Raw genomic sequence first — 26,809 nt, forward strand, 5'->3', positions numbered from 1 at the left:
AGACTAGTTCTTCACGTCTGCCTGGGGGCATGTAGGACTTTCTTGTACGCAGTGACCTGGTAGTTTTTAGGAAGCATGTCAAAGGCTCCAGAAAAAGCTAGTTGGCCGTAGTTAAGGTCTTGGATTAATTTCGCCCTGAAGACTGACAGCATTGGTTCTGAAGTAAGGCTTTGTAATCATTTGCTTAGACGTTTCAGACTGTGAATAACACAGGTGGACTTATTTCTGAGGTGTCTAGCAGTGAGCTGCTGATTCCGTGAGCCAGACACCAAGGTAGTTGTAGTTCGGAGTTTTTGTAAACTGTAGTTCTCCCAGATGACAACGGACTATTTTGTTGAGTGGGTATTTACCAAAGACACTAACCTTAATTTTACCTTGGTGCACCTGGAGTTTGTTCTCCTAGCTATAACGGTGGAGGGTGTTGAGGGTTTTCTGTAGGCTACCTCTGATATGGTCCAAGATTACAGAGTTGATTGCATACTGTCAGTTGGGAAGGCGATCGCTGCCTTGGAATGATTAAACTAGACCTTTCCAAAGCAGTGTCCAGGTCAGCAGTGTAAAGATTTAAAAGGAGGGGGGCCAGCACGCAGCCCGGTTTGAGTCTGTGTTGATGGGAACCCTGACAATGTCTGTGAAGGGACTTGGTCACAGAATCAACCTCGAGAGTGTGAGCAGGTCCACTTGGAGAAGACTTACTCAAGGTCTGTGACTTTTTCCTATCTTTGGCTTCGCTTTATGGTCCTGGAGCGCCTTCAGGTGCATAAGGGTAACTCATTGCACTACTTGGATCCCTACCCCGAGCACCAACACCAAAGGCACACTTTCTGCAGGTCTGTCTACACCATTGGTTTCCAACAGAAGTATATAAAAAAGTGGTGGATGGAATGCTTCAATTAATAGAGGGGCGTGGCCAAGCGGCAATGAAGAAAGCCGCACTCCATCAGAGTTAATACGGAGGAACCACCATCCATCATCTTACTGCAGCTAATGAGAGGTCTGGAGGGCGGCTGATGGCAAGTGTGTCTCGACACAGCGCTCCCCACACTCTTAGATGATCCGGAGGGGGTGGGGTGAGACTTGCTGCAAACCTTGAGGACTGGGGGCTCACAAAATGTGAAGGCAGTCCTCCTCCCCTCCTCTCCTCCCTCCCTTTCGTAGACGATTCATTCCTCTGCCTGCACAAAGCTGAACCACAGGGGAAATAGACTGCACAATGGATGGCTTCATTGGTGTTTTTTTTTTTTTTACTGGGCCTGAGCTGACATTTGCTGGCTGGCCGGTCCCGGTCTGGTGGAGGTCCAGGGGAGCAGCCAGGGTGAAATACCTGCCATACATATAACTGCATTGGTGACCAGGGAGAAAAACAATTCCAGCGCCACCCGAGAGGACATTGACTTTGAGTGATTAAGAGAGCACCTGAGGTGCTTTGATCCTGGGAGAACTGGCTGGTGATACGCCATGATCAGTCCGGTGCCCGATTTTAGTGCCAACTGGGTTTGCCTTAGGGCTCAGTAACCGAACCCTGCAAAACGGGGCTTGGTTATAGTGGAGCTTGAAACTGTCCAGGGTAACAGAGTCTACTGGCAAGTAGATATTATTTGCGAATTCTACACTTATTACTCTGAACTATACAGCAGCGCCACAGAATGGTCTTATGGCAACACTGATGCTTTTCTAACACCTTAGACATTCCCAGAAGTATCTCCTGAGGAGACAGAAAAGCTGGGAGGGGAAATCACCCTGTCGGAGGTCCAAGCGGCCATTAAGAGTATGGCTCGGGGTAAAATGCCAGAAACTGATGGGCTCCTGGTTGAACTCAATGCCAACTTCGTGGATGAACTAGCTTCCAAGCTCACTGACCTCTATAAAGCAGTTAGAGATATGGTTCTCTTACCGTCCTCAACTTGTGGGGCCCTGAAAGTGCCCCTACTCAACCAGGTAAACCAGCTTATGATAAGAGGGCATACCAACCATTATCGATGTTAAACATCAACTATAAAATCTTTAGTCGGATCCTTGCTGCCAGACTCCTCACTCACATGCCCCGACTCATACACTGATCAAAGTGAGATTCATCCCTGGCCTTAACACGGCACTCAACATACGGAGACTCCTCAGGATACTAGAGGAAGATACCTGTGATCAAGAAGAGCCCATCATTGCAGTGGATAAAGAGAAGGCCTTTGACTGCCTGGAATTGGCATTTCTCTATGCCATTATGGAATGCTTTCGCGTGACGTAGGGATTTGTAGCTCAGACCAGATTGCTATATGCGGACCCCACTGCCAGAGTCCGTACGGGGCACACTATCTCAGAAAGTTATTGAGTGGGCCACAGAACCAGAAAGAGGTGCCCACTGTTGCTTCTGTTGTTCACCCTGGCTATGGAGCCTCTGGCCTGCCATGCAAGGACCGGGGACACTTATTGGAGCATAGAGATCAGTGGACAACTCCACCACATTGCTCTATAAGCAGACGACTTTCTTATCTTTTTCAGAATACAACAAGGGCACTGGTGGGTGCGCAAGAACTGCTGGAGAAATATGGCTTGCTCTCTGGACTGAGAGTAAATTTGCAGAAACTGCACTTGTTCCCTATGCTGATAAATTGGGACCTGCAATGGGAATTCCAGTGTTTGCAATACTTGGGGGTACAAATCTTTCACAACCCAAATGACCTACTTGAGAGGAATGTTGCAAGGGCAACCCAGGCTCCCAAGGCGAGCATGGATTTTTTGAGAACATTCCCCCCTCTCATTTGCGGGTCATGATGCACTACTAAAAATGGTTGCGTTACCCAAAGAACTATATTTTTTCACTGTACTACCAGTGTGGATTCCTCGAGCGATGGTTAAAGAACCTGACTCGCTTATCATTGCCTTTATCTGGGGCTTGGGCCACCAACAGGTGGCCCTGAAAACACTGCAAAGACCGGTGGGGGATGGAGGACTGGCAGTTCCCGAACTTGAATCTTATTATCTGGTAGCACAACTCCAGTGGCTGAAGCAGTGGTTAGCAGACAGGCTAACGCCTGGGAAGGAGATGGATTATTTTGCCCCTGACCTTTACTGCTAACTTAGAGTATTATTAAAGCTCAGATGCTCTAGCGAAGGTGATACCACCAACTTTAGAGTGATGCTAAGATGTTGGGTCTGCTGCCTGCCGAAAACATATGTGAAATCCCACACTCACCTGATATCCCCATGACATCACTTGAAGTACTGCCTTATGGGGGAGAATGGTGGGGGTTGACAGAGTGGGTAGCTGTGGAAGCCACCATATGTGGTGACCTGTTTGAGGCAGAAATGCTTCTCCCATTTGAGGACTTCTGATCAGGCACAATCTGCTACAGGGCCATTTTCTACTCCATAGTGCTGTGAAAGCTGCAGTATGCAAACACTGGGGGGGAGGGGGAGCTCTTCTGAACCTCCCACCATTAAAGCTGTCATTATATGATTACATCAGCGGGACCATCAAAGCAGTCACATACCTGTACAAGGTGATCAGGGAGAACATAATATGACCCTCACCACCCTCCGAACGTTCTGGGAGGAAGACTTGGAGAACACCATTCCTGAGATGGACTAGACGAGTATACTGGAGAGAGTCCTTAAAGTATCGAGAAATACCTGTTTGAAACATATACATTTTTATGTTATACATAGGCTGCTAAATCGATACTTTCACACAACAAATGTGAAGTGCCCGAGATGTGGTAAGAGGGAGCAGAATTAATGCATATGTTTTGGTAATGCCTGAGACTTATCACCTACTGGCAGGAGGTCACTAATGTGCTTGCGGAGATCACAGTAACAGGGGTCTCCTGCACTCCAGAACACTGCTTAGTACCCTGGTTTCCCCAAACTACTAAAACTAGACCCACAAATAGGACTCAGGACCTAGCTTTTATACTTGTGAAGCAGGAAATTTCAAGGAATTAGAAGACTCCAGGGTGGAGGTGTGGCAGAGAGAACTGGAACGATGGGCGGGATTTGAAAGTGAAGTGCTGCTCTGAAAAGACAAATGTGGACGAGGAAGAACAAATATGGGGAGTGCCTGAGAGGCGTTAGTAGATTGCATAACAAACCCAGAACCTTCGTCCTTCGAGACATCAGAGGAAACCCTCTAAGATGACGCTATACTTAAATGGTTGCATCCCGCAGTGCAGAGGTAGTTGAGGTTGCAGACCTAATGAACCGTCATCAGCTCCACAGCATTACCTGCAGACTCCCTGGAGCAGCTTTAGCTGGAATTTCATTTTCACCAAAGAGCTCAGACATCTGTTATGTAACTCATGGACACAACAGATGGAGGTGGGTGGGCATACTGAGGGGGATGTGGGGTGGAAAATTTCACAGCCACTGTTATGTATTGGATTTACATGTATGGATTCTTCGCATTTCACATAAGTGGTAGCAGCTGGATCTAAATAAATCAAAATAAAATTTGTTAAAAAAAAAAAATGACAATGGTTGACAGACACTGGTAATTACTCTGCGCCGCATCCTAGTCACCACTATTTTGCACACCATGCCACCCCACCTGAGACCTTTGGACTCAGCCATATGCACATCAGTCTTGGCTCTGTTCCAATAGGAACAGTCTAGACCAAAGTGCCAGACAGGTCCCTCCTGATCTGAAACACAAGCAACCAAGGACCAATTTCACCCTAATTGGGCCTCATCAGTCAGGTGCAGCTTGAATGTAGTGGCACAGTAAGCATACTTGTTGCACTTAGGGTGCTGCACTGAACTGTACAAATAAATGATGGATGGAATGCTTGAATTAATCTCAGCTCTTACTAATTATGAGGGCCACATCAAAGTCCACCATTATTTTGCACACTATGCCAACTCAATTTGGACCCAGCCATATTCAAATTATTCTTGAGACTGAGCCAATAGGTAGTCAGCCTAAACTGCCAAGCCAGGTCATCCCGGGACCTAAACTAAACACGAGGTACCCAAGGCCAGTTTCACCCTGACTAGGGCTTGTGTGTCGGGTGCCGCTTGGTTCCAGTGACAAAGTGAACATAATACCCATGTCTGAGCATACCTTTCACACCTAGGGCTCAAGCTACACCCTACTGACGAGCCCCAAGTAGGGTAAAATCGATCTGGGGTTGCTTCAGGGCCTTTTAGAAGGGGTGTTGCCTGACAGTTCAGGACGGTCTGATGGGTGAAAAACAATGGTCTGCAATGCAACCCAAAGTGTCTGACAGTGGCTAAGATTAACTTAAGCATTCCACCCATCAACTTTTTGCTGTTGCAGTTTACACCAGCGCAACAGGAAACCCAGACGTTGCTCATTGTGACATCATAATCAAACTACACATACTGTAGAGCCTAGGTAAAGTGAAACTGTCTTGCGGATGCTTGTAGTCTCTTCTAGAGAGTCCTTTGCTTGGTAGTTCGGGATGGACTGTTCCAATGATAAGCATGGTCTGTACTGATTTGACTAAGGCAGGCCCTTGTCTAAGGTGGCAATCAACAGGTCCGCAGCCCAAGAAACTGCCAGGGGCTGAGATTAATTCAAGAATTCCATTCATCATCTTGTTGTTGGTGCAGTTGATGCCTTAAATGTGACAGGTGTGCACTGACGTGGGTCCCTTGCTCACTGTGCCATACGACTCAAGCTTGCTCCTGCTGTCTAGGCCCAAGAAGGGAGAAACTGGTCTGGGGTTGAATGTGGTCCCTTCTTGAAGGGGCCTCACCTGGCAATTCAGGACGGACTTCTCCCATGAGGAGCAGGGTTGATAATGATTTGCATAAACAGGCCTTTGTTGCATGGTGGGTGAAACAATATGGACTGGAATGCAATCCGAGCATTTACCAGTGGCTAAGATTAATTTAGGCATTCCATCCATCACTTTGTTATTGATGCATCTTTCCTACAGTCACAACCTGGTTAGAGCCATGTAGTTTTAGGTGGAGACATCATTCCCTTGCATACTGGGATTAGAATTGTCCATCAGAAAGGAGTAAGACAGCAGAGACAGATGCCCATAGTAAAGCTGCCTCCTCCTTATAAGCTTACACAATTGAATTACATTAACTACAACACCATACAGTTGCACCTGAAGGAAACATTAAGGCAATTAATTTTCTGAAAATAAAAAGATTTGCTACCTGAAATCGCCGTGCACAACAGAAGTCTTCTTGCTTACTGGAATGTGTAGTGGAAGCCATTCAATAAGTCTCTCCATAGCTGGAATCACTTGTGTTTCAGTGGCTCGATACTGTTTTGTCCATATCTGAACCTGACGCTCAACATAATGACCTAAATTATGCCAAAAGAACACAAAATTAAAATGAAGGAGATCCTGAAACAACAAAAGAGCTGATGTTCATCATCTCTTGTCTCAGTAACTGATAATTACATTATCTCGATGTGCTATATAAACACAAATGAGGCAACAAAAAATGTTCAAAAATAAACATTAGGCTTGCGAGATCTCATTGAAGTACATGAGCTAAGAGAGGAAAGGACTTTGGTCCTATTACAGACAGTACTTGTACACACAGGAAACCAATTCATGTCTTTGCTAAATTATATGCTAGTGCAGTAGAGCTAATTCTGTACCTTATATTGAGATGCTTGGTCAAACCTCGCCATGACCAGGAACGAAAAGACTGCAGAAACCAAATAATTCCCCATCATCAGCAGCACAGTTTCAACTTCAAATGGATATCACCAAGACTTTGCTGAGGGCTTTGCCTCAGCTACTTCAACTGCAATCTGATTTGCAGCAATCTATAATTCTCTTTCCAAAAGGAAAAACTGCATCTGCACTCACCACAGATTAATATTAATCATGCCAGCTGATATTGCTGGACCACTAATTCTATCCTCAAACACAACCCACAGTCTTGATGGGATTCACCTGCAATGTCCTTAAATGGCTCTACTCCTATCTTTCCAGTGGACACCCGCTTGTTTACATGGGCACCTCTAATTCCCAAAAGATCCCTATCAATCAATCAATCAGTAGATTTGTAGAGCGCAAATTGTCACCTATGAGGGTACCCAGATGCTGGCTGGGTCCAGTTGGTTAGCCAAATAGCCAGGTCTTCAGAGACTTTCGGAACTCTGGAAGAGATGTGGAGGTTCATAGATGAAAGGGTAGCTCATTCTATGTCTTCTCTGCTAGGTAGGAGAAGGAGCAACCTCTGCATTGTATACATCTGATAAGAGTTAGAGAAAGGGACGCGGAGTGGAGGAGTCTGGTAGGCTGATGGAAGTTCAGGCAGTGGTTCAAGTAGGTGGGTCTGCAGTTGTGTAGGGCCTTGTATGCATGGGTCAAGAGCTTGATCTGGCATCCTTTCCATACAAGGAGCCAGTGAAGTTCCCTGAGGTAGTAGGTGATGTGGGTTCATCTAAGGAGACCCAGGATGAGTTTGACTGCAGTGTTCTGTATGGTCCGTAGTAGTTGGAGGAGGTCAACTGTGATTCCTGTGTAGACAGCGTTGCCATAGTCCAGTCGGCTGGAGATGAGGGCCTGGGAGATAGTGCGTCTGGAGCTTTGGGGTAGTCATTTGAATATCTTTTAAAGCATGCGGAGGATGAACAAGCAGAAGAAGGAGACAGAATTGACCTGACTTGTCATGGTTAGCTTGTTGTCTAGAATGATGCCTAGGTTCCAAGTGTGGTCATTGGAGGCAGGAGTAGATTCGAGTTCTGAGGGCTACCAGGATGCGTCCAATGGGGAGATTTTGTTTCTGAAAATCAGTACCTCTGCCTTATCTATGCTGAGCTCCAAGAAGTTGTCCTGCATCCAGTTGGTGACATCAGCTATGCAGTTGTGGAAATTGGTCTTGGTGTTGGTGGTGTCTTCGGAGAAGGAGTGGATGAGTTGTATGTCATCTGCATTGGATATGATGTTGAGTCTGTTGGTTTTGGCAATGCTGGCCAGAGGTGTCATAAGTGTTGAAGAGGGGAGGGCTGAGCAAGAATCCTTGTGGTACTCCACAGATGGTTTCCTTGGGTTTGGAGGTAAAGTGGGACTTTTTGTGTTCTGTTTGTTCCTTGGAGCCTATGTTATGCAGCCTTGTGACAAGTGTATGGTGGAAGACCATATCAAGGGCTGCCGAGAGGTCTAGGAGGATGAGAGCCACAGTCTCTCTTTGGTCGAGTATGGCTCGGATGTCATCGGTAGGTGCAATGAGGGCTGTGGTTGCTGCACAATCCAGACTGGGAGGACTTGAGAATGAGGTTCCATTCCAGATGTGAAGAGAGCTGTTGGTTGATGGCTTTTTGCCCGGGAACAGGAGCAGGGAGATTGGCCGGGAACAGGAGCAGGGAGATTGGTAGTTCGACGGGGTCTGCTGAGGGTTTCTTTAGTAGGACGCTGACTTCTGCAAGTTTACAGCCCTCAGGGAAGGTGGCCATAGCAAATGAGGTGTTGAAACAGGTGGTGAGTATATGGCAGATGCTGGCTACGCCTACATTGAAGATGAGGTGAGGATATGATTTGGTTGGGGCCACTGAGTGGACCAAGTTCTTGATGGAGGCAGTGTCCTGTGGGGTGAGCTGGCTCCATTTGGTCAGTCGGATATGTGTGGTGGTAGCAGGTCGTTGTGTTGCTTGAAGAAGTCAGTGGCCTTGTGTTGGGGTTTAAAGTTTCTGTAGATGCTGACAATCTTGTGGTGAAAGACATTTGCAAGGTTGTTGTTGAGTTCCTGTGAGGGGGTAATGTCTGTTGCAGTTGAGGAGTTGGAGAATTCTTTGACAATGTTGAAGAATTCTTTGCTGTTACTGGAGCTTGATTCAACATGTGAGGCTAAGGCCTTTTTCTTCAATTCTCTCAACTGCTTGTGGTAGAGGATGACGGCTGCCTTGAAGGTGGTCTTGTCGGTTGTGTCCGTGCTGTTGTGCTATCTCCTTTCCAGTTGTTTCCAGTGTTGTTTAGCAGTTCTGAGGTTTTCAGTGTAACAGCTGGTCTGCTCAGTGGACGTTCTGTGGGTGTTGTTGCTGACAGAAGCAACACTGTCAGCGCAGTGGTGATCCAACTTTTGTTGGAGGAGTTGGGGTGGGTGGTGTTAAGGGCGTTGATCCATGTGTCCTTTCAGACTCTGCTCCCGCTATAGTACTGGGCGTTTGGCAGACTGGGGGGAAGGTCTGTGAGCTGGTGATGCTGAAGTGGACAATGGAGTGGTCAGTCCAGGTGAGTTTGTGGTGTGGCTGTACCTGATGCAGTCACTGGAGGTGAAAATGGGGTCTAGCATGTGGCCTAAGTGTGCGTGGGGTCGTGGATGAGATGGGCCATTTCTATGTTGTTCTTGCTGTGGAGGAGATTGGCAGTGTTGATGTAATTGTGGTTATCAAGATGGAATCTGAGGTCGTCAAAGAAAATTTTGTTGTTGGAGTTTATGTTGGGAGGTGGTGAAGTTAGCGATGAAGTTGCAAAAGGCTAGATGTGGTTCTGGAGGACAGTAGAAGAGGGTGCCTCTTATGGTGGTTTTGCTGTCTGTTTGGAGTCAGAAGTTGAAGTGTTCCATGGCTAGAGTGATGTCGTCATTTGTGGTGGTGCAATGGATGGATTCTTTGTGTATGATGGCTGTAAAGAAATGGCTCCCTGTTGCAGTTACCCCCCACTTTTTGCCTGATACTGATGCTGACTTGACTGAGAAGTGTGCTGGGACTCTGCTAACCAGGCCCCAGCACCAGTGTTCTTTCACCTAAAAATGTACCATTGTCTCCACAATTGGCACAACTCTGGCACCCAGGTAAGTCCCTTGTAACTGGTACGCCTGGTACCAAGGGCCCTGATGCCAGGGAAGGTCTCTAAGGGCTGCAGCATGTCTTATGCCACCCTAGGGACCCCTCACTCAGCACAGACACACTGCTTGCCAGCTTGTGTGTGCTGGTGGGGAGAAAATGACTAAGTCGACATGGCACTCCCCTCAGGGTGCCATGCCAACCTCACACTGCCTGTGGCATAGGTAAGTCACCCCTGTAGCAGGCCTTACAGCCCTAAGGCAGGGTGCACTATACCACAGGTGAGGGCAAAGGTGCATGAGCACTATGCCCCTACAGTGTCTAAGCAAAACCTTAGACATTGTAAGTGCAGGGTAGCCATAAGAATATATGGTCTGGGAGTCTGTCAAAAACGAACTCCACAGCTCCATAATGGCTACACTGAATACTGGGAAGTTTGGTATCAAACTTCTCGGAATAATAAACCCACACTGATGCCAGTGTTGGATTTATTAAAAAATGCACACAGAGTGCATCTTAGAGATCCCCCCTGTATTTTACCCAGTTGTTCAGTGCAGGACTGACTGGTCTGTGCCAGCCTCCTGCTGAGAGATGAGTTTCTGACCCCATGTGGTGAGGGCCTTTGTGCTCTCTGAGGACAGAAACAAAAGCCTGCTCTGGGTGGAGGTGCTTCACACCTCCCCCCTGCAGGAAACTGTGCCTCAAAGGCTCAGGCTTCGTGTTACAATGCCCCAGGGCACTCCAGCTAGTGGAGATGCCCGCCCCTGGACACAGCCCCCACTTTTGGCGGCAAGTCCAGGAGAGATAATGAGAAAAACAAGGAGGAGTCACTGGCCAGTCAGGACAGCCCCTAAGGTGTCCTGAGCTGAGGTGAGTCTGACTTTTAGAAATCCTCCATCTTGCAGATGGAGGATTCCCCCAATAGGATTAGGGATGTGCCCCCCCTCCCCTCAGGGAATATATTTTTCTATAAAAAAACCTATTGGCCTGGAATTGTCTTTGAGTGTGTGTTCCTCATTTATTGCTTGTGTGTGTACAACAAATGCTTAACACTACTCCTTTGATAAGCCTATTGCTCGACCACACTACCACAAAATAGAGCATTAGTATTATCTCTTTTTGCCACTATCTTACCTCTAAGGGGAACCCTTGGACTCTGTGCATACTATTCCTTACTTTGAAATAGTGCATACAGAGCCAACTTCCTACATTGGTGGCAGCGGTGGGATACAAGACTTTGCATTTGCTGGATTACTCAGCCAATACCTGATCACACGACAAATTCCAAAAATTGTCATTAGAAATAGATTTTTGCAATTTGAGCTATTTTTCTAAATTCTTAAAAGTCCTGCTAGGGCCTTGTGTTAGTCCCTGTTAGCATTTCTTTTAGAGTTTAAAAGTTTTGTGAAAGTTTGAATTAAGTTCTAGAAATAGTTTTAGATTCTTAAAAAGTATTCCAACTTTTAGAAACATAATGCCTGGTGCAGAAGAGAATGTGGTGGAACTCGACCTCACACCTTACCTCCATCTTAAGATGAGGGAGCTAAGGTCTCTCTGCAAAATAAAGAAAATCCCAGTTGGCTTAAGACCCTCCAAACAACAGCTCCAGGAGCTTTTGGCAGAGTTTGAAAAAGCCAACCCCTCTGAGGATGACAACCCAGAGGATGATGTTAGTGACTTGGAGGAGAATTCCCCCCTTCCAGTCCTAACTAGGGAGATCAGGGACCCTCAATCCCTGATTCCAACTGTGATAGTCAGAGATGCTGCTTCCCTCACAGGAGGGGCCAGCACCTCTGAAATCACTGAGGATAGCCTCAGTGAAGATGACCTCCTGTTAGCCAGGATGGCCAAAAGATTGGCTTTGGAGAGACAGCTCCTAGCCATAGAAAGAGAAAGACAAGAGATGGGTTTTGGTCCCATCCATGGTGGCAGCAACATAAACAGGGTAAGAGATTCTCCTGACATGTTGAAAATACCAAAAGGGATTGTAACTTAATATGAAGATGTCATCACCAAATGGTTCACAGCTTTTGAGAGGGCTTATGCAACCAGAAAAGTAAACAGACATCACTGGGGTGCTCTCCTTTGGGAAATGTTCACTGGAAAGTGTAGGGATAGACTCCTCACACTCTCTGGAAAAGATGCAGAATCCTATGACCTCATAAAGGCTACCCCGATTGAGGGCTTTGGATTCTCCACTGAGGAGTACAGGATTAGGTTCAGGGGGGCTCAAAATTCCTCGAGCCAGACCTGGGTTGATTTTGTTGACTACTCAGTGAAAACACTGAATGGCTGGGTAACTGGAAATGAAGTGCATGACTATGTTGGGCTTTATAATTTGTTTATGAAAGAACACATTTTAAGTAACTGCTTCAATGAAAAGTTGCATCAGTATCTGGTAGACCTAGGTCCAATTTCTCCCCAAGAATTGGGAAAGAAGGCAGACCACTGGGTCAAGACTAGGGTAAGCAAAACTTCCACTGGGGGTGACCAAAAGAAAGGGGTTACAAAGCCTCCCCAGGAGAAAGTGGGTGACACTAGAAATAAAGAAAAAGAGTCCTCTGTAGGCCCCCAAAAACCAGACCAGGTGGGTGGGCCCCAAGACACAACCCAAAACAAAGGTGGGTACCAGGGTAAGAACTGGGATGCCACTAAGGCAAGGTGCCATAACTGTAGACAGACAGGGCACCACACCAAGGACACTTCTTGTCCCAAAAACAAACCCCCTAGCAAAATCCCTGGGGTAACCAGTGTAGCCATTGGGGATGACTCCTCAGATGAGGAGGTCTTCATAGCCTTCAACTGGAAAAAGGGCCCAACAGGTGAGTTGGAGATTCCAGAGGGAAGTAGACACCTCCACCACCTACTGGTGAATGGAATCCCAGCCACTGCCCTGAGAGACACTTGTGCCAGTCACACTATTGTGCATGACAGGATGGTGTTCTCAAACCAGTACATCCCAGGTGAGACTGCCAGAGTAAGAGTTAGCCCAGACATGGTCACTGATAGGCCTGTGGCTTTTGTGCCCACAGAAGTGTGTGGGACATTTAGCTGGAGAAGGGTGGTAGTCAGTACAGACCTCCCCCTTGATTGTCTACTTGGAAATGACTACCCAGAGGTTAGTCAGAGCCCAAGAGGGGAACTGGTCCAGTGCCAGTCCTCTCCCAAGGATTCTGGAGGTCCTGCCCCTGCAGTAACTGCAAGCAGAAAAAGAAAAGAAAACAGTGTAGGAAGGGTGGACAACCTTTAGCCAAGGTTCCAGCAAGCCAAGGAGATTCTGCTCCAGTAGGAGAGAACTCCAAAAGTGGCACTGTTAAAGTCCAACCTGATCCACAAGAAGTCCTGGCTAGTCAGGCAACTGTTAAGCCTGAGTGGGTGGCTCAGCTCCTCAGCTAACAGGAGAAAGAGTGGAAGAAGGGTGCTTACTACAAGATGTAGTAACCCCCCACTCTTACACAGCAGACAGGCACCCTGAACCCAAAGAAGCCTGTAACTTAGCTCCTTCCCTTGCAGGTGAAGAGCTAAAGGTGTGGGTCTGGGCACTGACAGCTGTCATTGGCCTCTGCTGGGTGTTAGCCTTTATGGCTGCACTATCCTTGGCATGGTGGTCTGACCCCATGCCAAATAGCAAGTTAGGCCCCCTGACCCTGTTGGTCATGGTGGGGTTACTCCAGCTCTGGGTAACCTCTTTGGGTAAGTTAGGGGTGACCCTGGCTTAGATAAGATTAGCAGAGGAGGCTACCTCTAACCCCAAAATAGAGAGAATGGGTAAAGACATAAAAAGCACAGACAAGAGGCAATTCAGACTAGGTCCTATCACCGTGGAAGTGGGTCAGTTCCCCAGAGGGAATGACCTGAACAGGAGGATGTAAGGCAGAGTAGGCCCTACAACAAACCAGCCTATTTCCTCTACTCTTCCTCGCCTGACAGACTAGGAAGACTCTCCCAGCTTTGGCTGAGTCTCCTGGCCTGTGGACTGGGGGCGGGGCTTGTGTAAATAAATGGCTCCCTGTTGCAGTTACCCCCCACTTTTTGCCTGATACTGATGCTGACTTGACTGAGAAGTGTGCTGGGACTCTGCTAACCAGGCCCCAGCACCAGTGTTCTTTCACCTAAAAATGTACCATTGTCTCCACAATTGGCACAACTCTGGCACCCAGGTAAGTCCCTTGTAACTGGTACGCCTGGTACCAAGGGCCCTGATGCCAGGGAAGGTCTCTAAGGGCTGCAGCATGTCTTATGCCACCCTAGGGACCCCTCACTCAGCACAGACACACTGCTTGCCAGCTTGTGTGTGCTGGTGGGGAGAAAATGACTAAGTCGACATGGCACTCCCCTCAGGGTGCCATGCCAACCTCACACTGCCTGTGGCATAGGTAAGTCACCCCTGTAGCAGGCCTTACAGCCCTAAGGCAGGGTGCACTATACCACAGGTGAGGGCAAAGGTGCATGAGCACTATGCCCCTACAGTGTCTAAGCAAAACCTTAGACATTGTAAGTGCAGGGTAGCCATAAGAATATATGGTCTGGGAGTCTGTCAAAAACGAACTCCACAGCTCCATAATGGCTACACTGAATACTGGGAAGTTTGGTATCAAACTTCTCAGAATAATAAACCCACACTGATGCCAGTGTTGGATTTATTAAAAAATGCACACAGAGTGCATCTTAGAGATCCCCCCTGTATTTTACCCAGTTGTTCAGTGCAGGACTGACTGGTCTGTGCCAGCCTCCTGCTGAGAGATGAGTTTCTGACCCCATGTGGTGAGGGCCTTTGTGCTCTCTGAGGACAGAAACAAAAGCCTGCTCTGGGTGGAGGTGCTTCACACCTCCCCCCTGCATGAACTGTAACACCTAGCAGTGAGCCTCAAAGGCTCAGGCTTCGTGTTACAATGCCCCAGGGCACTCCAGCTAGTGGAGATGTCCGCCCCCTAGACACAGCCCCCACTTTTGGCGGCAAGTCCAGGAGAGATAATGAGAAAAACAAGGAGGAGTCACTGGCCAGTCAGGACAGCCCCTAAGGTGTCCTGAGCTGAGGTGACTCTGACTTTTAGAAATCCTCCATCTTGCAGATGGAGGATTCCCCCAATAGGATTAGGGATGTGCCCCCCCTCCCCTCAGGGAGGAGGCACAAAGAGGGTGTACCCACCCTCAGAGCTAGTAGCCATTGGCTACTGCCCTCCCAGACCTAAACACACCCTTACATTTAGTATTTAAGGGCTCCCCAGAACCTAGGAACTCAGATTCCTGCAACCTAAGAAGAAGAGGACTGCTAAGCTGAAAAACCCTGCAGAGAAGACGGAGACACCAACTGCTTTGGCCCCAGCTCTACCGGCCTGTCTCCCCCCCTTCTAAAGACACTGCTCCAGCGACGCTTTCACCAGGGACCAGCGATCTCTGAATCCTAAGAGGACTGCCCTGCTCTAGAAGGACCAAGAACTCCAGAGGACAGTGGCCCTGTTCACCAAAGACTGCAACTTTGAAACAAAGAAGCAACTTTGAAACAACTTGTTTCCCGCCGGAAGCGTGAGACTTGACACTCTTCACCCGACGCCCCCGGCTCGACTTGTGGAGAACAATCACTTCAGGGAGGACTCCCCGGCGACTGCGAGACCTTGAGTAGCCAGAGTTGCCCCCCCTGAGCCCCCAAAGCGACACCTGCAGAGGGAATCCCGAGGCTGCCCCTGACCACGACTGCCTTACTCCCAGATCCCGATGCCTGGTAAGGACTCTGCACCCACAGCCCCCAGGACCTGAAGGAACCGACCTCCAGTTCAAGAGCGACCCACAGGTGGCCCTCTCCCTTGCCCAGGTGGTGGCTACCCCGAGGAGCCCCCCCCCTTGCCTGCCTGCATCGCTGAAGAGACCCCTTGGTCTCCCATTGATTTCCATTGGAAACCCGACGCGTGTTTGCACACTGCACCCGGCCGCCCCCGTGCTGCTGAGGGTGTACTTTCTGTGCTAACTTGTGTCCCCCCCGGTGCCCTACAAAACCCCCCCTGGTCTGCCCTCCGAAGACGCGGATACTTACCAGCTGGCAGACTGGAACCGGGGCACCCCCTTCTCCACTGAAGCCTATGTGTTTTGGGCACCACTTTGACCTCTGCACCTGACCGGCCCTGAGCTGCTGGTGTGGTAACTTTGGGGTTGCTCTGAACCCCCAACGGTGGGCTACCTTGGACCCAAACTTGAACCCCGTAGGTGGTTTACTTACCTGCAAGAACTAACAAACTCTTACTCCCACTAGGAACTGTGAAACTTGCACTGTGTCTAGTTTTAAAATAGCTATATGTGATTTATTTGAAAAGTGTATATGCTATTGTGATTATTCAAAGTTCCTAAAGTACCTACCTGCAATACCTTTCATTTGAAGTATTACATGTAAAATTTGAACCTGTGGTTCTTAAAATAAACTAAGAAAATATATTTTTCTATACAAAAACCTATTGGCCTGGAATTGTCTTTGAGTGTGTGTTCCTCATTTATTGCTTGTGTGTGTACAACAAATGCTTAACACTACTCCTTTGATAAGCCTACTGCTCGACCACACTACCACAAAATAGAGCATTAGTATTATCTCTTTTTGCCACTATCTTACCTCTAAGGGGAACACTTGGACTCTGTGAATACTATTCCTTACTTTGAAATAGTGCATACAGAGCCTTTGCATTTGCTGGATTACTCAGCCAATACCTGATCACACGACAAATTCCAAAAATTGTCATTAGAAATAGATTTTTGCAATTTGAGCTATTTTTCTAAATTCTTAAAAGTCCTGCTAGGGCCTTGTGTTAGTCCCTGTTAGCATTTCTTTTAGAGTTTAAAAGTTTTGTGAAAGTTTGAATTAAGTTCTAGAAATAGTTTTAGATTCTTAAAAAGTATTCCAACTTTTAGAAACATAATGCCTGGTGCAGAAGAGAATGTGGTGGAACTCGACCTCACACCTTACCTCCATCTTAAGATGAGGGAGCTAAGGTCTCTCTGCAAAATAAAGAAAATCCCAGTTGGCTTAAGACCCTCCAAACAACAGCTCCAGGAGCTTTTGGCAGAGTTTGAAAAAGCCAACCCCTCTGAGGATGACAACCCAGAGGATGATGTTAGTGACTTGGAGGAGAATTCCCCCCTTCCAGTCCTAACTAGGGAGATCAGGGACCCTCAATCCCTGATTCCAACTGTGATAGTCAGAGATGCTGCTTCCCTCACAGGAGGGGCCAGCACCTCTGAAATCACTGAGGATAGCCTCAGTGAAGATGACCTCCTGTTAGCCAGGATGGCCAAAAGATTGGCTTTGGAGAGACAGCTCCTAGCCATAGAAAGAGAAAGACAAGAGATGGGTTTTGGTCCCATCCATGGTGGCAGCAACATAAACAGGGTAAGAGATTCTCCTGACATGTTGAAAATACCAAAAGGGATTGTAACTTAATATGAAGATGTCATCACCAAATGGTTCACAGCTTTTGAGAGGGCTTATGCAACCAGAAAAGTAAACAGACATCACTGGGGTGCTCTCCTTTGGGAAATGTTCACTGGAAAGTGTAGGGATAGACTCCTCACACTCTCTGGAAAAGATGCAGAATCCTATGACCTCATAAAGGCTACCCCGATTGAGGGCTTTGGATTCTCCACTGAGGAGTACAGGATTAGGTTCAGGGGGGCTCAAAATTCCTCGAGCCAGACCTGGGTTGATTTTGTTGACTACTCAGTGAAAACACTGAATGGCTGGGTAACTGGAAATGAAGTGCATGACTATGTTGGGCTTTATAATTTGTTTATGAAAGAACACATTTTAAGTAACTGCTTCAATGAAAAGTTGCATCAGTATCTGGTAGACCTAGGTCCAATTTCTCCCCAAGAATTGGGAAAGAAGGCAGACCACTGGGTCAAGACTAGGGTAAGCAAAACTTCCACTGGGGGTGACCAAAAGAAAGGGGTTACAAAGCCTCCCCAGGAGAAAGTGGGTGACACTAGAAATAAAGAAAAAGAGTCCTCTGTAGGCCCCCAAAAACCAGACCAGGTGGGTGGGCCCCAAGACACAACCCAAAACAAAGGTGGGTACCAGGGTAAGAACTGGGATGCCACTAAGGCAAGGTGCCATAACTGTAGACAGACAGGGCACCACACCAAGGACACTTCTTGTCCCAAAAACAAACCCCCTAGCAAAATCCCTGGGGTAACCAGTGTAGCCATTGGGGATGACTCCTCAGATGAGGAGGTCTTCATAGCCTTCAACTGGAAAAAGGGCCCAACAGGTGAGTTGGAGATTCCAGAGGGAAGTAGACACCTCCACCACCTACTGGTGAATGGAATCCCAGCCACTGCCCTGAGAGACACTTGTGCCAGTCACACTATTGTGCATGACAGGATGGTGTTCTCAAACCAGTACATCCCAGGTGAGACTGCCAGAGTAAGAGTTAGCCCAGACATGGTCACTGATAGGCCTGTGGCTTTTGTGCCCACAGAAGTGTGTGGGACATTTAGCTGGAGAAGGGTGGTAGTCAGTACAGACCTCCCCCTTGATTGTCTACTTGGAAATGACTACCCAGAGGTTAGTCAGAGCCCAAGAGGGGAACTGGTCCAGTGCCAGTCCTCTCCCAAGGATTCTGGAGGTCCTGCCCCTGCAGTAACTGCAAGCAGAAAAAGAAAAGAAAACAGTGTAGGAAGGGTGGACAACCTTTAGCCAAGGTTCCAGCAAGCCAAGGAGATTCTGCTCCAGTAGGAGAGAACTCCAAAAGTGGCACTGTTAAAGTCCAACCTGATCCACAAGAAGTCCTGGCTAGTCAGGCAACTGTTAAGCCTGAGTGGGTGGCTCAGCTCCTCAGCTAACAGGAGAAAGAGTGGAAGAAGGGTGCTTACTACAAGATGTAGTAACCCCCCACTCTTACACAGCAGACAGGCACCCTGAACCCAAAGAAGCCTGTAACTTAGCTCCTTCCCTTGCAGGTGAAGAGCTAAAGGTGTGGGTCTGGGCACTGACAGCTGTCATTGGCCTCTGCTGGGTGTTAGCCTTTATGGCTGCACTATCCTTGGCATGGTGGTCTGACCCCATGCCAAATAGCAAGTTAGGCCCCCTGACCCTGTTGGTCATGGTGGGGTTACTCCAGCTCTGGGTAACCTCTTTGGGTAAGTTAGGGGTGACCCTGGCTTAGATAAGATTAGCAGAGGAGGCTACCTCTAACCCCAAAATAGAGAGAATGGGTAAAGACATAAAAAGCACAGACAAGAGGCAATTCAGACTAGGTCCTATCACCGTGGAAGTGGGTCAGTTCCCCAGAGGGAATGACCTGAACAGGAGGATGTAAGGCAGAGTAGGCCCTACAACAAACCAGCCTATTTCCTCTACTCTTCCTCGCCTGACAGACTAGGAAGACTCTCCCAGCTTTGGCTGAGTCTCCTGGCCTGTGGACTGGGGGCGGGGCTTGTGTAAATAAATGGCTCCCTGTTGCAGTTACCCCCCACTTTTTGCCTGATACTGATGCTGACTTGACTGAGAAGTGTGCTGGGACTCTGCTAACCAGGCCCCAGCACCAGTGTTCTTTCACCTAAAAATGTACCATTGTCTCCACAATTGGCACAACTCTGGCACCCAGGTAAGTCCCTTGTAACTGGTACGCCTGGTACCAAGGGCCCTGATGCCAGGGAAGGTCTCTAAGGGCTGCAGCATGTCTTATGCCACCCTAGGGACCCCTCACTCAGCACAGACACACTGCTTGCCAGCTTGTGTGTGCTGGTGGGGAGAAAATGACTAAGTCGACATGGCACTCCCCTCAGGGTGCCATGCCAACCTCACACTGCCTGTGGCATAGGTAAGTCACCCCTGTAGCAGGCCTTACAGCCCTAAGGCAGGGTGCACTATACCACAGGTGAGGGCAAAGGTGCATGAGCACTATGCCCCTACAGTGTCTAAGCAAAACCTTAGACATTGTAAGTGCAGGGTAGCCATAAGAATATATGGTCTGGGAGTCTGTCAAAAACGAACTCCACAGCTCCATAATGGCTACACTGAATACTGGGAAGTTTGGTATCAAACTTCTCAGAATAATAAACCCACACTGATGCCAGTGTTGGATTTATTAAAAAATGCACACAGAGTGCATCTTAGAGATCCCCCCTGTATTTTACCCAGTTGTTCAGTGCAGGACTGACTGGTCTGTGCCAGCCTCCTGCTGAGAGATGAGTTTCTGACCCCATGTGGTGAGGGCCTTTGTGCTCTCTGAGGACAGAAACAAAAGCCTGCTCTGGGTGGAGGTGCTTCACACCTCCCCCCTGCATGAACTGTAACACCTAGCAGTGAGCCTCAAAGGCTCAGGCTTCGTGTTACAATGCCCCAGGGCACTCCAGCTAGTGGAGATGTCCGCCCCCTAGACACAGCCCCCACTTTTGGCGGCAAGTCCAGGAGAGATAATGAGAAAAACAAGGAGGAGTCACTGGCCAGTCAGGACAGCCCCTAAGGTGTCCTGAGCTGAGGTGACTCTGACTTTTAGAAATCCTCCATCTTGCAGATGGAGGATTCCCCCAATAGGATTAGGGATGTGCCCCCCCTCCCCTCAGGGAGGAGGCACAAAGAGGGTGTACCCACCCTCAGAGCTAGTAGCCATTGGCTACTGCCCTCCCAGACCTAAACACACCCTTACATTTAGTATTTAAGGGCTCCCCAGAACCTAGGAACTCAGATTCCTGCAACCTAAGAAGAAGAGGACTGCTAAGCTGAAAAACCCTGCAGAGAAGACGGAGACACCAACTGCTTTGGCCCCAGCTCTACCGGCCTGTCTCCCCCCCTTCTAAAGACACTGCTCCAGCGACGCTTTCACCAGGGACCAGCGATCTCTGAATCCTAAGAGGACTGCCCTGCTCTAGAAGGACCAAGAACTCCAGAGGACAGTGGCCCTGTTCACCAAAGACTGCAACTTTGAAACAAAGAAGCAACTTTGAAACAACTTGTTTCCCGCCGGAAGCGTGAGACTTGACACTCTTCACCCGACGCCCCCGGCTCGACTTGTGGAGAACAATCACTTCAGGGAGGACTCCCCGGCGACTGCGAGACCTTGAGTAGCCAGAGTTGCCCCCCCTGAGCCCCCAAAGCGACACCTGCAGAGGGAATCCCGAGGCTGCCCCTGACCACGACTGCCTTACTCCCAGATCCCGATGCCTGGTAAGGACTCTGCACCCACAGCCCCCAGGACCTGAAGGAACCGACCTCCAGTTCAAGAGCGACCCACAGGTGGCCCTCTCCCTTGCCCAGGTGGTGGCTACCCCGAGGAGCCCCCCCCCTTGCCTGCCTGCATCGCTGAAGAGACCCCTTGGTCTCCCATTGATTTCCATTGGAAACCCGACGCGTGTTTGCACACTGCACCCGGCCGCCCCCGTGCTGCTGAGGGTGTACTTTCTGTGCTAACTTGTGTCCCCCCCGGTGCCCTACAAAACCCCCCCTGGTCTGCCCTCCGAAGACGCGGATACTTACCAGCTGGCAGACTGGAACCGGGGCACCCCCTTCTCCACTGAAGCCTATGTGTTTTGGGCACCACTTTGACCTCTGCACCTGACCGGCCCTGAGCTGCTGGTGTGGTAACTTTGGGGTTGCTCTGAACCCCCAACGGTGGGCTACCTTGGACCCAAACTTGAACCCCGTAGGTGGTTTACTTACCTGCAAGAACTAACAAACTCTTACTCCCACTAGGAACTGTGAAACTTGCACTGTGTCTAGTTTTAAAATAGCTATATGTGATTTATTTGAAAAGTGTATATGCTATTGTGATTATTCAAAGTTCCTAAAGTACCTACCTGCAATACCTTTCATTTGAAGTATTACATGTAAAATTTGAACCTGTGGTTCTTAAAATAAACTAAGAAAATATATTTTTCTATACAAAAACCTATTGGCCTGGAATTGTCTTTGAGTGTGTGTTCCTCATTTATTGCTTGTGTGTGTACAACAAATGCTTAACACTACTCCTTTGATAAGCCTACTGCTCGACCACACTACCACAAAATAGAGCATTAGTATTATCTCTTTTTGCCACTATCTTACCTCTAAGGGGAACACTTGGACTCTGTGAATACTATTCCTTACTTTGAAATAGTGCATACAGAGCCTTTGCATTTGCTGGATTACTCAGCCAATACCTGATCACACGACAAATTCCAAAAATTGTCATTAGAAATTGATTTTTGCAATTTTAGCTATTTTTCTAAATTCTTAAAAGTCCTGCTAGGGCCTTGTGTTAGTCCCTGTTAGCATTTCTTTTAGAGTTTAAAAGTTTTGTGAAAGTTTGAATTAAGTTCTAGAAATAGTTTTAGATTCTTAAAAAGTATTCCAACTTTTAGAAACATAATGCCTGATGCAGAAGAGAATGTGGTGGAACTCGACCTCACACCTTACCTCCATCTTAAGATGAGGGAGCTAAGGTCTCTCTGCAAAATAAAGAAAATCCCAGTTGGCTTAAGACCCTCCAAACAACAGCTCCAGGAGCTTTTGGCAGAGTTTGAAAAAGCCAACCCCTCTGAGGATGACAACCCAGAGGATGATTTTAGTGACTTGGAGGAGAATTCCCCCCTTCCAGTCCTAACTAGGGAGATCAGGGACCCTCAATCCCTGATTCCAACTGTGATAGTCAGAGATGCTGCTTCCCTCACAGGAGGGGCCAGCACCTCTGAAATCACTGAGGATAGCCTCAGTGAAGATGACCTCCTGTTAGCCAGGATGGCCAAAAGATTGGCTTTGGAGAGACAGCTCCTAGCCATAGAAAGGGAAAGACAAGAGATGGGTTTTGGTCCCATCCATGGTGGCAGCAACATAAATAGGGTCAGAGATTCTCCTGACATGTTGAAAATCCCAAAAGGGATTGTAACTAAATATGAAGATGGTGATGACATCACCAAATGGTTCACAGCTTTTGAGAGGGCTTGTGCAACCAGAAAAGTAAACAGATCTCACTGGGGTGCTCTCCTTTGGGAAATGTTCACTGGAAAGTGTAGGGATAGACTCCTCATACTCTCTGGAAAAGATGCAGAATCCTCTGACCTCATGAAGGCTACCCTGATTGAGGGCTTTGGATTCTCCACTGAGGAGTACAGGATTAGGTTCAGGGGGGCTAAAAAATCCTCGAGCCAGACCTGGGTTGATTTTGTTGACTACTCAGTGAAAACACTGGATGGTTGGGTAACTGGAAATGAAGTGCATGACTATGTTGGGCTTTATATTTTGTTTATGAAAGAACACATTTTAAGTAACTGCTTCAATGAAAAGTTGCATCAGTATCTGGTAGACCTAGGTCCAATTTCTCCCCAAGAATTGGGAAAGAAGGCAGACCACTGGGTCAAGACTAGGGTAAGCAAAACTTCCACTGGGGGTGACCAAAAGAAAGGGGTTACAAAGCCTCCCCAGGAGAAAGTGGGTGACACTAGAAATAAAGAAAAAGAGTCCTCTGTAGGCCCCCAAAAAACAGACCAGGTGGGTGGGCCCCGAGACACAACCCAAAACAAAGGTGGGTACCAGGGTAAGAACTGGGATGCCACTAAGGCATGGTGCCATAACTGTAGACAGACAGGGCACCACACCAAGGACACTTCTTGTCCCAAAAACAAACCCCCTAGCAAAATCCCAGGGGTAACCAGTGTAGCCATTGGGGATGACTCCTCAGATGAGGAGGTCTTCATAGCCTTCAACTGGAAAAAGGGCCCAACAGGTGAGTTGGTGATTCCAGAGGGAAGCAGACACTTCCACCACCTACTGGTGAATGGAATTCCAGCCACTGCCCTTAGAGACACCTGTGGCAGTCACACTATTGTGCATGACAGGCTGGTGTTCTCAAATCAGTACATCCCAGGTGAGACTGCCAGAGTAAGAGTTAGCCCAGACAGGGTCACTGATAGGCCTGTGGCTTTTGTGCCCATAGAAGTGGGTGGGACCTTTAGCTGGAGAAGGGTGGTAGTCAGTACAGACCTCCCCCTTGATTGTCTCCTTGGAAATGACTACCCAGAGGTTAGTCAGAGCCCAAGAGGGGAACTGGTCCAGTGTCAGTCCTCTCCCAAGGATTCTGGAGGTCCTGCCCCTGCAGTAACTGCAAGCAGGCCCCAGAAGAAAAAGAAAAGAAAACAGTGTAGGAAGGGTGGACAACCTTTAGCCAAGGTTCCAGCAAGCCAAGGAGATTCTGCTCCAGTAGGAGAGAACTCCAAAAGTGGCGCTGTTAAAGTCCAACATGACCCACAAGAAGTCCTGGCTAGTCAGGCATCTGTTAAGCCTGAGTGGGTGGCTCCTCAGCTAACAGAAGAAAGAGTGGAAGAAGGGTGCTTACTACAAGATGTAGTAACCCCCCACTCTTACACAGCAGACAGGCACCCTGAACCCAAAGAAGCCTGTAACTTAGCTCCTTCCCTTGCAGGTGAAGAGCTAAAGGTGTGGTTCTGGGCACTGACAGCTGTCAGTGGCCTCTGCTGGGTGTTAGCCTTTATGGCTGCACTATCCTTGGCATGGTGGTCTGAACCCATGCCAAATAGCAAGTTAGGCCCCCTGACCCTGTTGGTCATGGTGGGGTTAACTCCAGCTCTGGGTAACCTCTTTGGGTAAGCTAGGGGTGACCCTGGCTAAGATAAGATTAGCAGAGGTGGCTACCTCTAACCCCAAAATAGAGAGAATGGGTAAAGTCATAAAAAGCACAGACAAGAGGCAATTCAGACTAGTACATCAAATCAAAGTGGGTCAGTTCCCCAGAGGGAATGACCTGAACAGGAGGATGTAAGGCAGAGTAGGCCCTGCAACAAACCAGCCTATTTCCTCTACTCTTCGTCGCCTGACAGACTAGGAAGACTATCCCAGCTTTGGCTGAGTCTCCTGGCCTGTGGGGGCTTGTGTAAAGAAATGGCACCCTGTTGCAGTTACCCCCCACTTTTTGCCTGATACTGATGCTGACTTGACTGAGAAGTGTGCTGGGACTCTGCTAACCAGGCCCCAGCACCAGTGTTCTTTCACCTAAAAATGTACCATTGTCTCCACAATTGGCACAACCCTGGCACCCAGGTAAGTCCCTTGTAACTGGTACCCCTGGTACCAAGGGCCCTGATGCCAGGGAAGGTCTCTAAGGGCTGCAGCATGTCTTATGCCACCCTAGGGACCCCTCACTCAGCACAGACACACTGCTTGCTAGCTTGTGTGTGCTGGTGGGGAGAAAATGACTAAGTCGACATGGCGCTCCCCTCTGGGTGCCATGCCAACCTCACACTGCCTGTGGCATAGGTAAGTCACCCCTCTAGCAGGCCTTACAGCCCTAAGGCAGGGTGCACTATACCACAGGTGAGGGCATAGGTGCATGAGCACTATGCCCCTACAGTGTCTAAGCAAAACCTTAGATATTGTAAGTGCAGGGTAGCCATAAGAGTATATGGTCTGGGAGTCTGTCAAAAACGAACTCTACAGCTCCATAATGGCTACACTGAATACTGGGAAGTTTGGTATCAAGCTTCTCAGAATAATAAACCCACACTGATGCCAGTGTTGGATTTATTAAAAAATGCACACAGAGTGCATCTTAGAGATGCCCCCTGTATTTTACCCAGTTGTTCAGTGCAGGACTGACTGGTCTGTGCCAGCCTGCTGCTGAGAGACGAGTTTCTGACCCAATGTGGTGAGGGCCTTTGTGCTCTCTGAGGACAGAAACAAAAGCCTGCTCTGGGTGGAAGTGCTTCACACCTCCCCCCTGCAGGAACTGTAACACCTAGCAGTGAGCCTCAAAGGCTCAGGCTTCGTGTTACAATGCCCCAGGGCACTCCAGCTAGTGGAGATGCCCGCCCCCTGGACACAGCCCCCACATTTGGCGGCAAGTCCAGGAGAGATAATGAGAAAAACAAGGAGGAGTCACTGGCCAGTCAGGACAGCCCCTAAGGTGTCCTGAGTTGAGGTGACTCTGACTTTTAGAAATCCTCCATCTTGCAGATGGAGGATTCCCCCAGTAGGATTAGGGATGTGCCCCCCTCCCCTCAGGGAAGAGGCACAAAGAGGGTGTACCCACCCTCAGGGCTAGTAGCCATTGGCTACTGCCCTCCCAGACCTAAACACACCCTTAGATTTAGTATTTAAGGGCTCCCCAGAACCTAGGAACTCAGATTCCTGCAACCTAAGAAGAAGAGGACTGCTAAGCTGAAAAACCCTGCAGAGAAGACGGACACACCATCTGCTTTGGACCCAGCTCTACCGGCCTGTCTCCCCCCCTTCTAAAGACACTGCTCAAGCGACGCTTTCCCCAGGGACCAGCGACCTCTGAATCCTCAGAGGACGGCCTTGCTCTAGAAGGACCAAGAACTCCAGAGGACAGCGGCCCTGTTCACCAAATACTGCAACTTTGAAACAAAGAAGCAACTTTGAAACAACTTGCGTTTCCCGCCGGAAGCGTGAGACTTGACACTCTGCACCCGACGCCCCCAGATCGACTAGTGGAGAACAATCACTTCAGGGAGGACTCCCCGGCGACTGCGAGACCGTGAGTAGCCAGAGTTGCCCCCCCCTGAGCCCCCACAGCGACACCTGCAGAGGGAATCCCGAGGCTCCCCCTGACCGCGACTGCCTGACTCCCAGATCCTGATGTCTGGTAAGGACACTCCCCCCGCAGCCCCCAGGACCTGAAGGAACCGACCTCCAGTTCAAGAGCGACCCCCAGGTGGCCCTCTCCCTTGCCCAGGTGGTGGCTACCCCGAAGAGCCCCCCCTTGCCTGCCTACATCGCTGAAGAGACCCCTTGGTCTCCCATTGATTTCCATTGGAAACCCGACGCGTGTTTGCACACTGCACCCGGCCGCCCGTGCTGCTGAGGGTGTACTTTCTGTGCTAACTTGTGTCCCCCCCGGTGCCCGACAAAACCCCCTGGTCTGCCCTCGGAAGACACGGGTACTTACCTGCTGGCAGACTGGAACCGGGGCACCCCCTTCTCCATTGAAGCCTATGTGTTTTGGGCACCACTTTGACCTCTGCACCTGACCAGCCCTGAGCTGCTGGTGTGGTAACTTTGGGGTTGCTCTGAACCCCCAACGGTGGGCTACCTTGGACCCAAACTTGAACCCCATAGGTGGTTTACTTACCCGCAAGAACTAACAAACTCTTACTCCCCCT

General features: G+C 48.8%; 1 protein-coding gene across 3 annotated transcripts in view; it reads right to left on the reverse strand.

The window, feature by feature from the left end:
* The window catches only part of ACAD10 (acyl-CoA dehydrogenase family member 10), a 363,878-nt gene that overhangs the window by 119,430 nt on the left and 217,639 nt on the right, over positions 1-26,809 (reverse strand). For all 3 annotated transcript variants that reach the window (XM_069214832.1, XM_069214834.1, XM_069214833.1), the window contains one exon: positions 6,127-6,277. In XM_069214832.1, coding sequence (XP_069070933.1) covers positions 6,127-6,277 — 151 coding nt within the window. The remainder of the gene's footprint in view (positions 1-6,126; positions 6,278-26,809) is intronic.

Source organism: Pleurodeles waltl, chromosome 11, assembly GCF_031143425.1.
Source record: "Pleurodeles waltl isolate 20211129_DDA chromosome 11, aPleWal1.hap1.20221129, whole genome shotgun sequence".
Lineage (NCBI taxonomy): Eukaryota > Metazoa > Chordata > Amphibia > Caudata > Salamandridae > Pleurodeles > Pleurodeles waltl.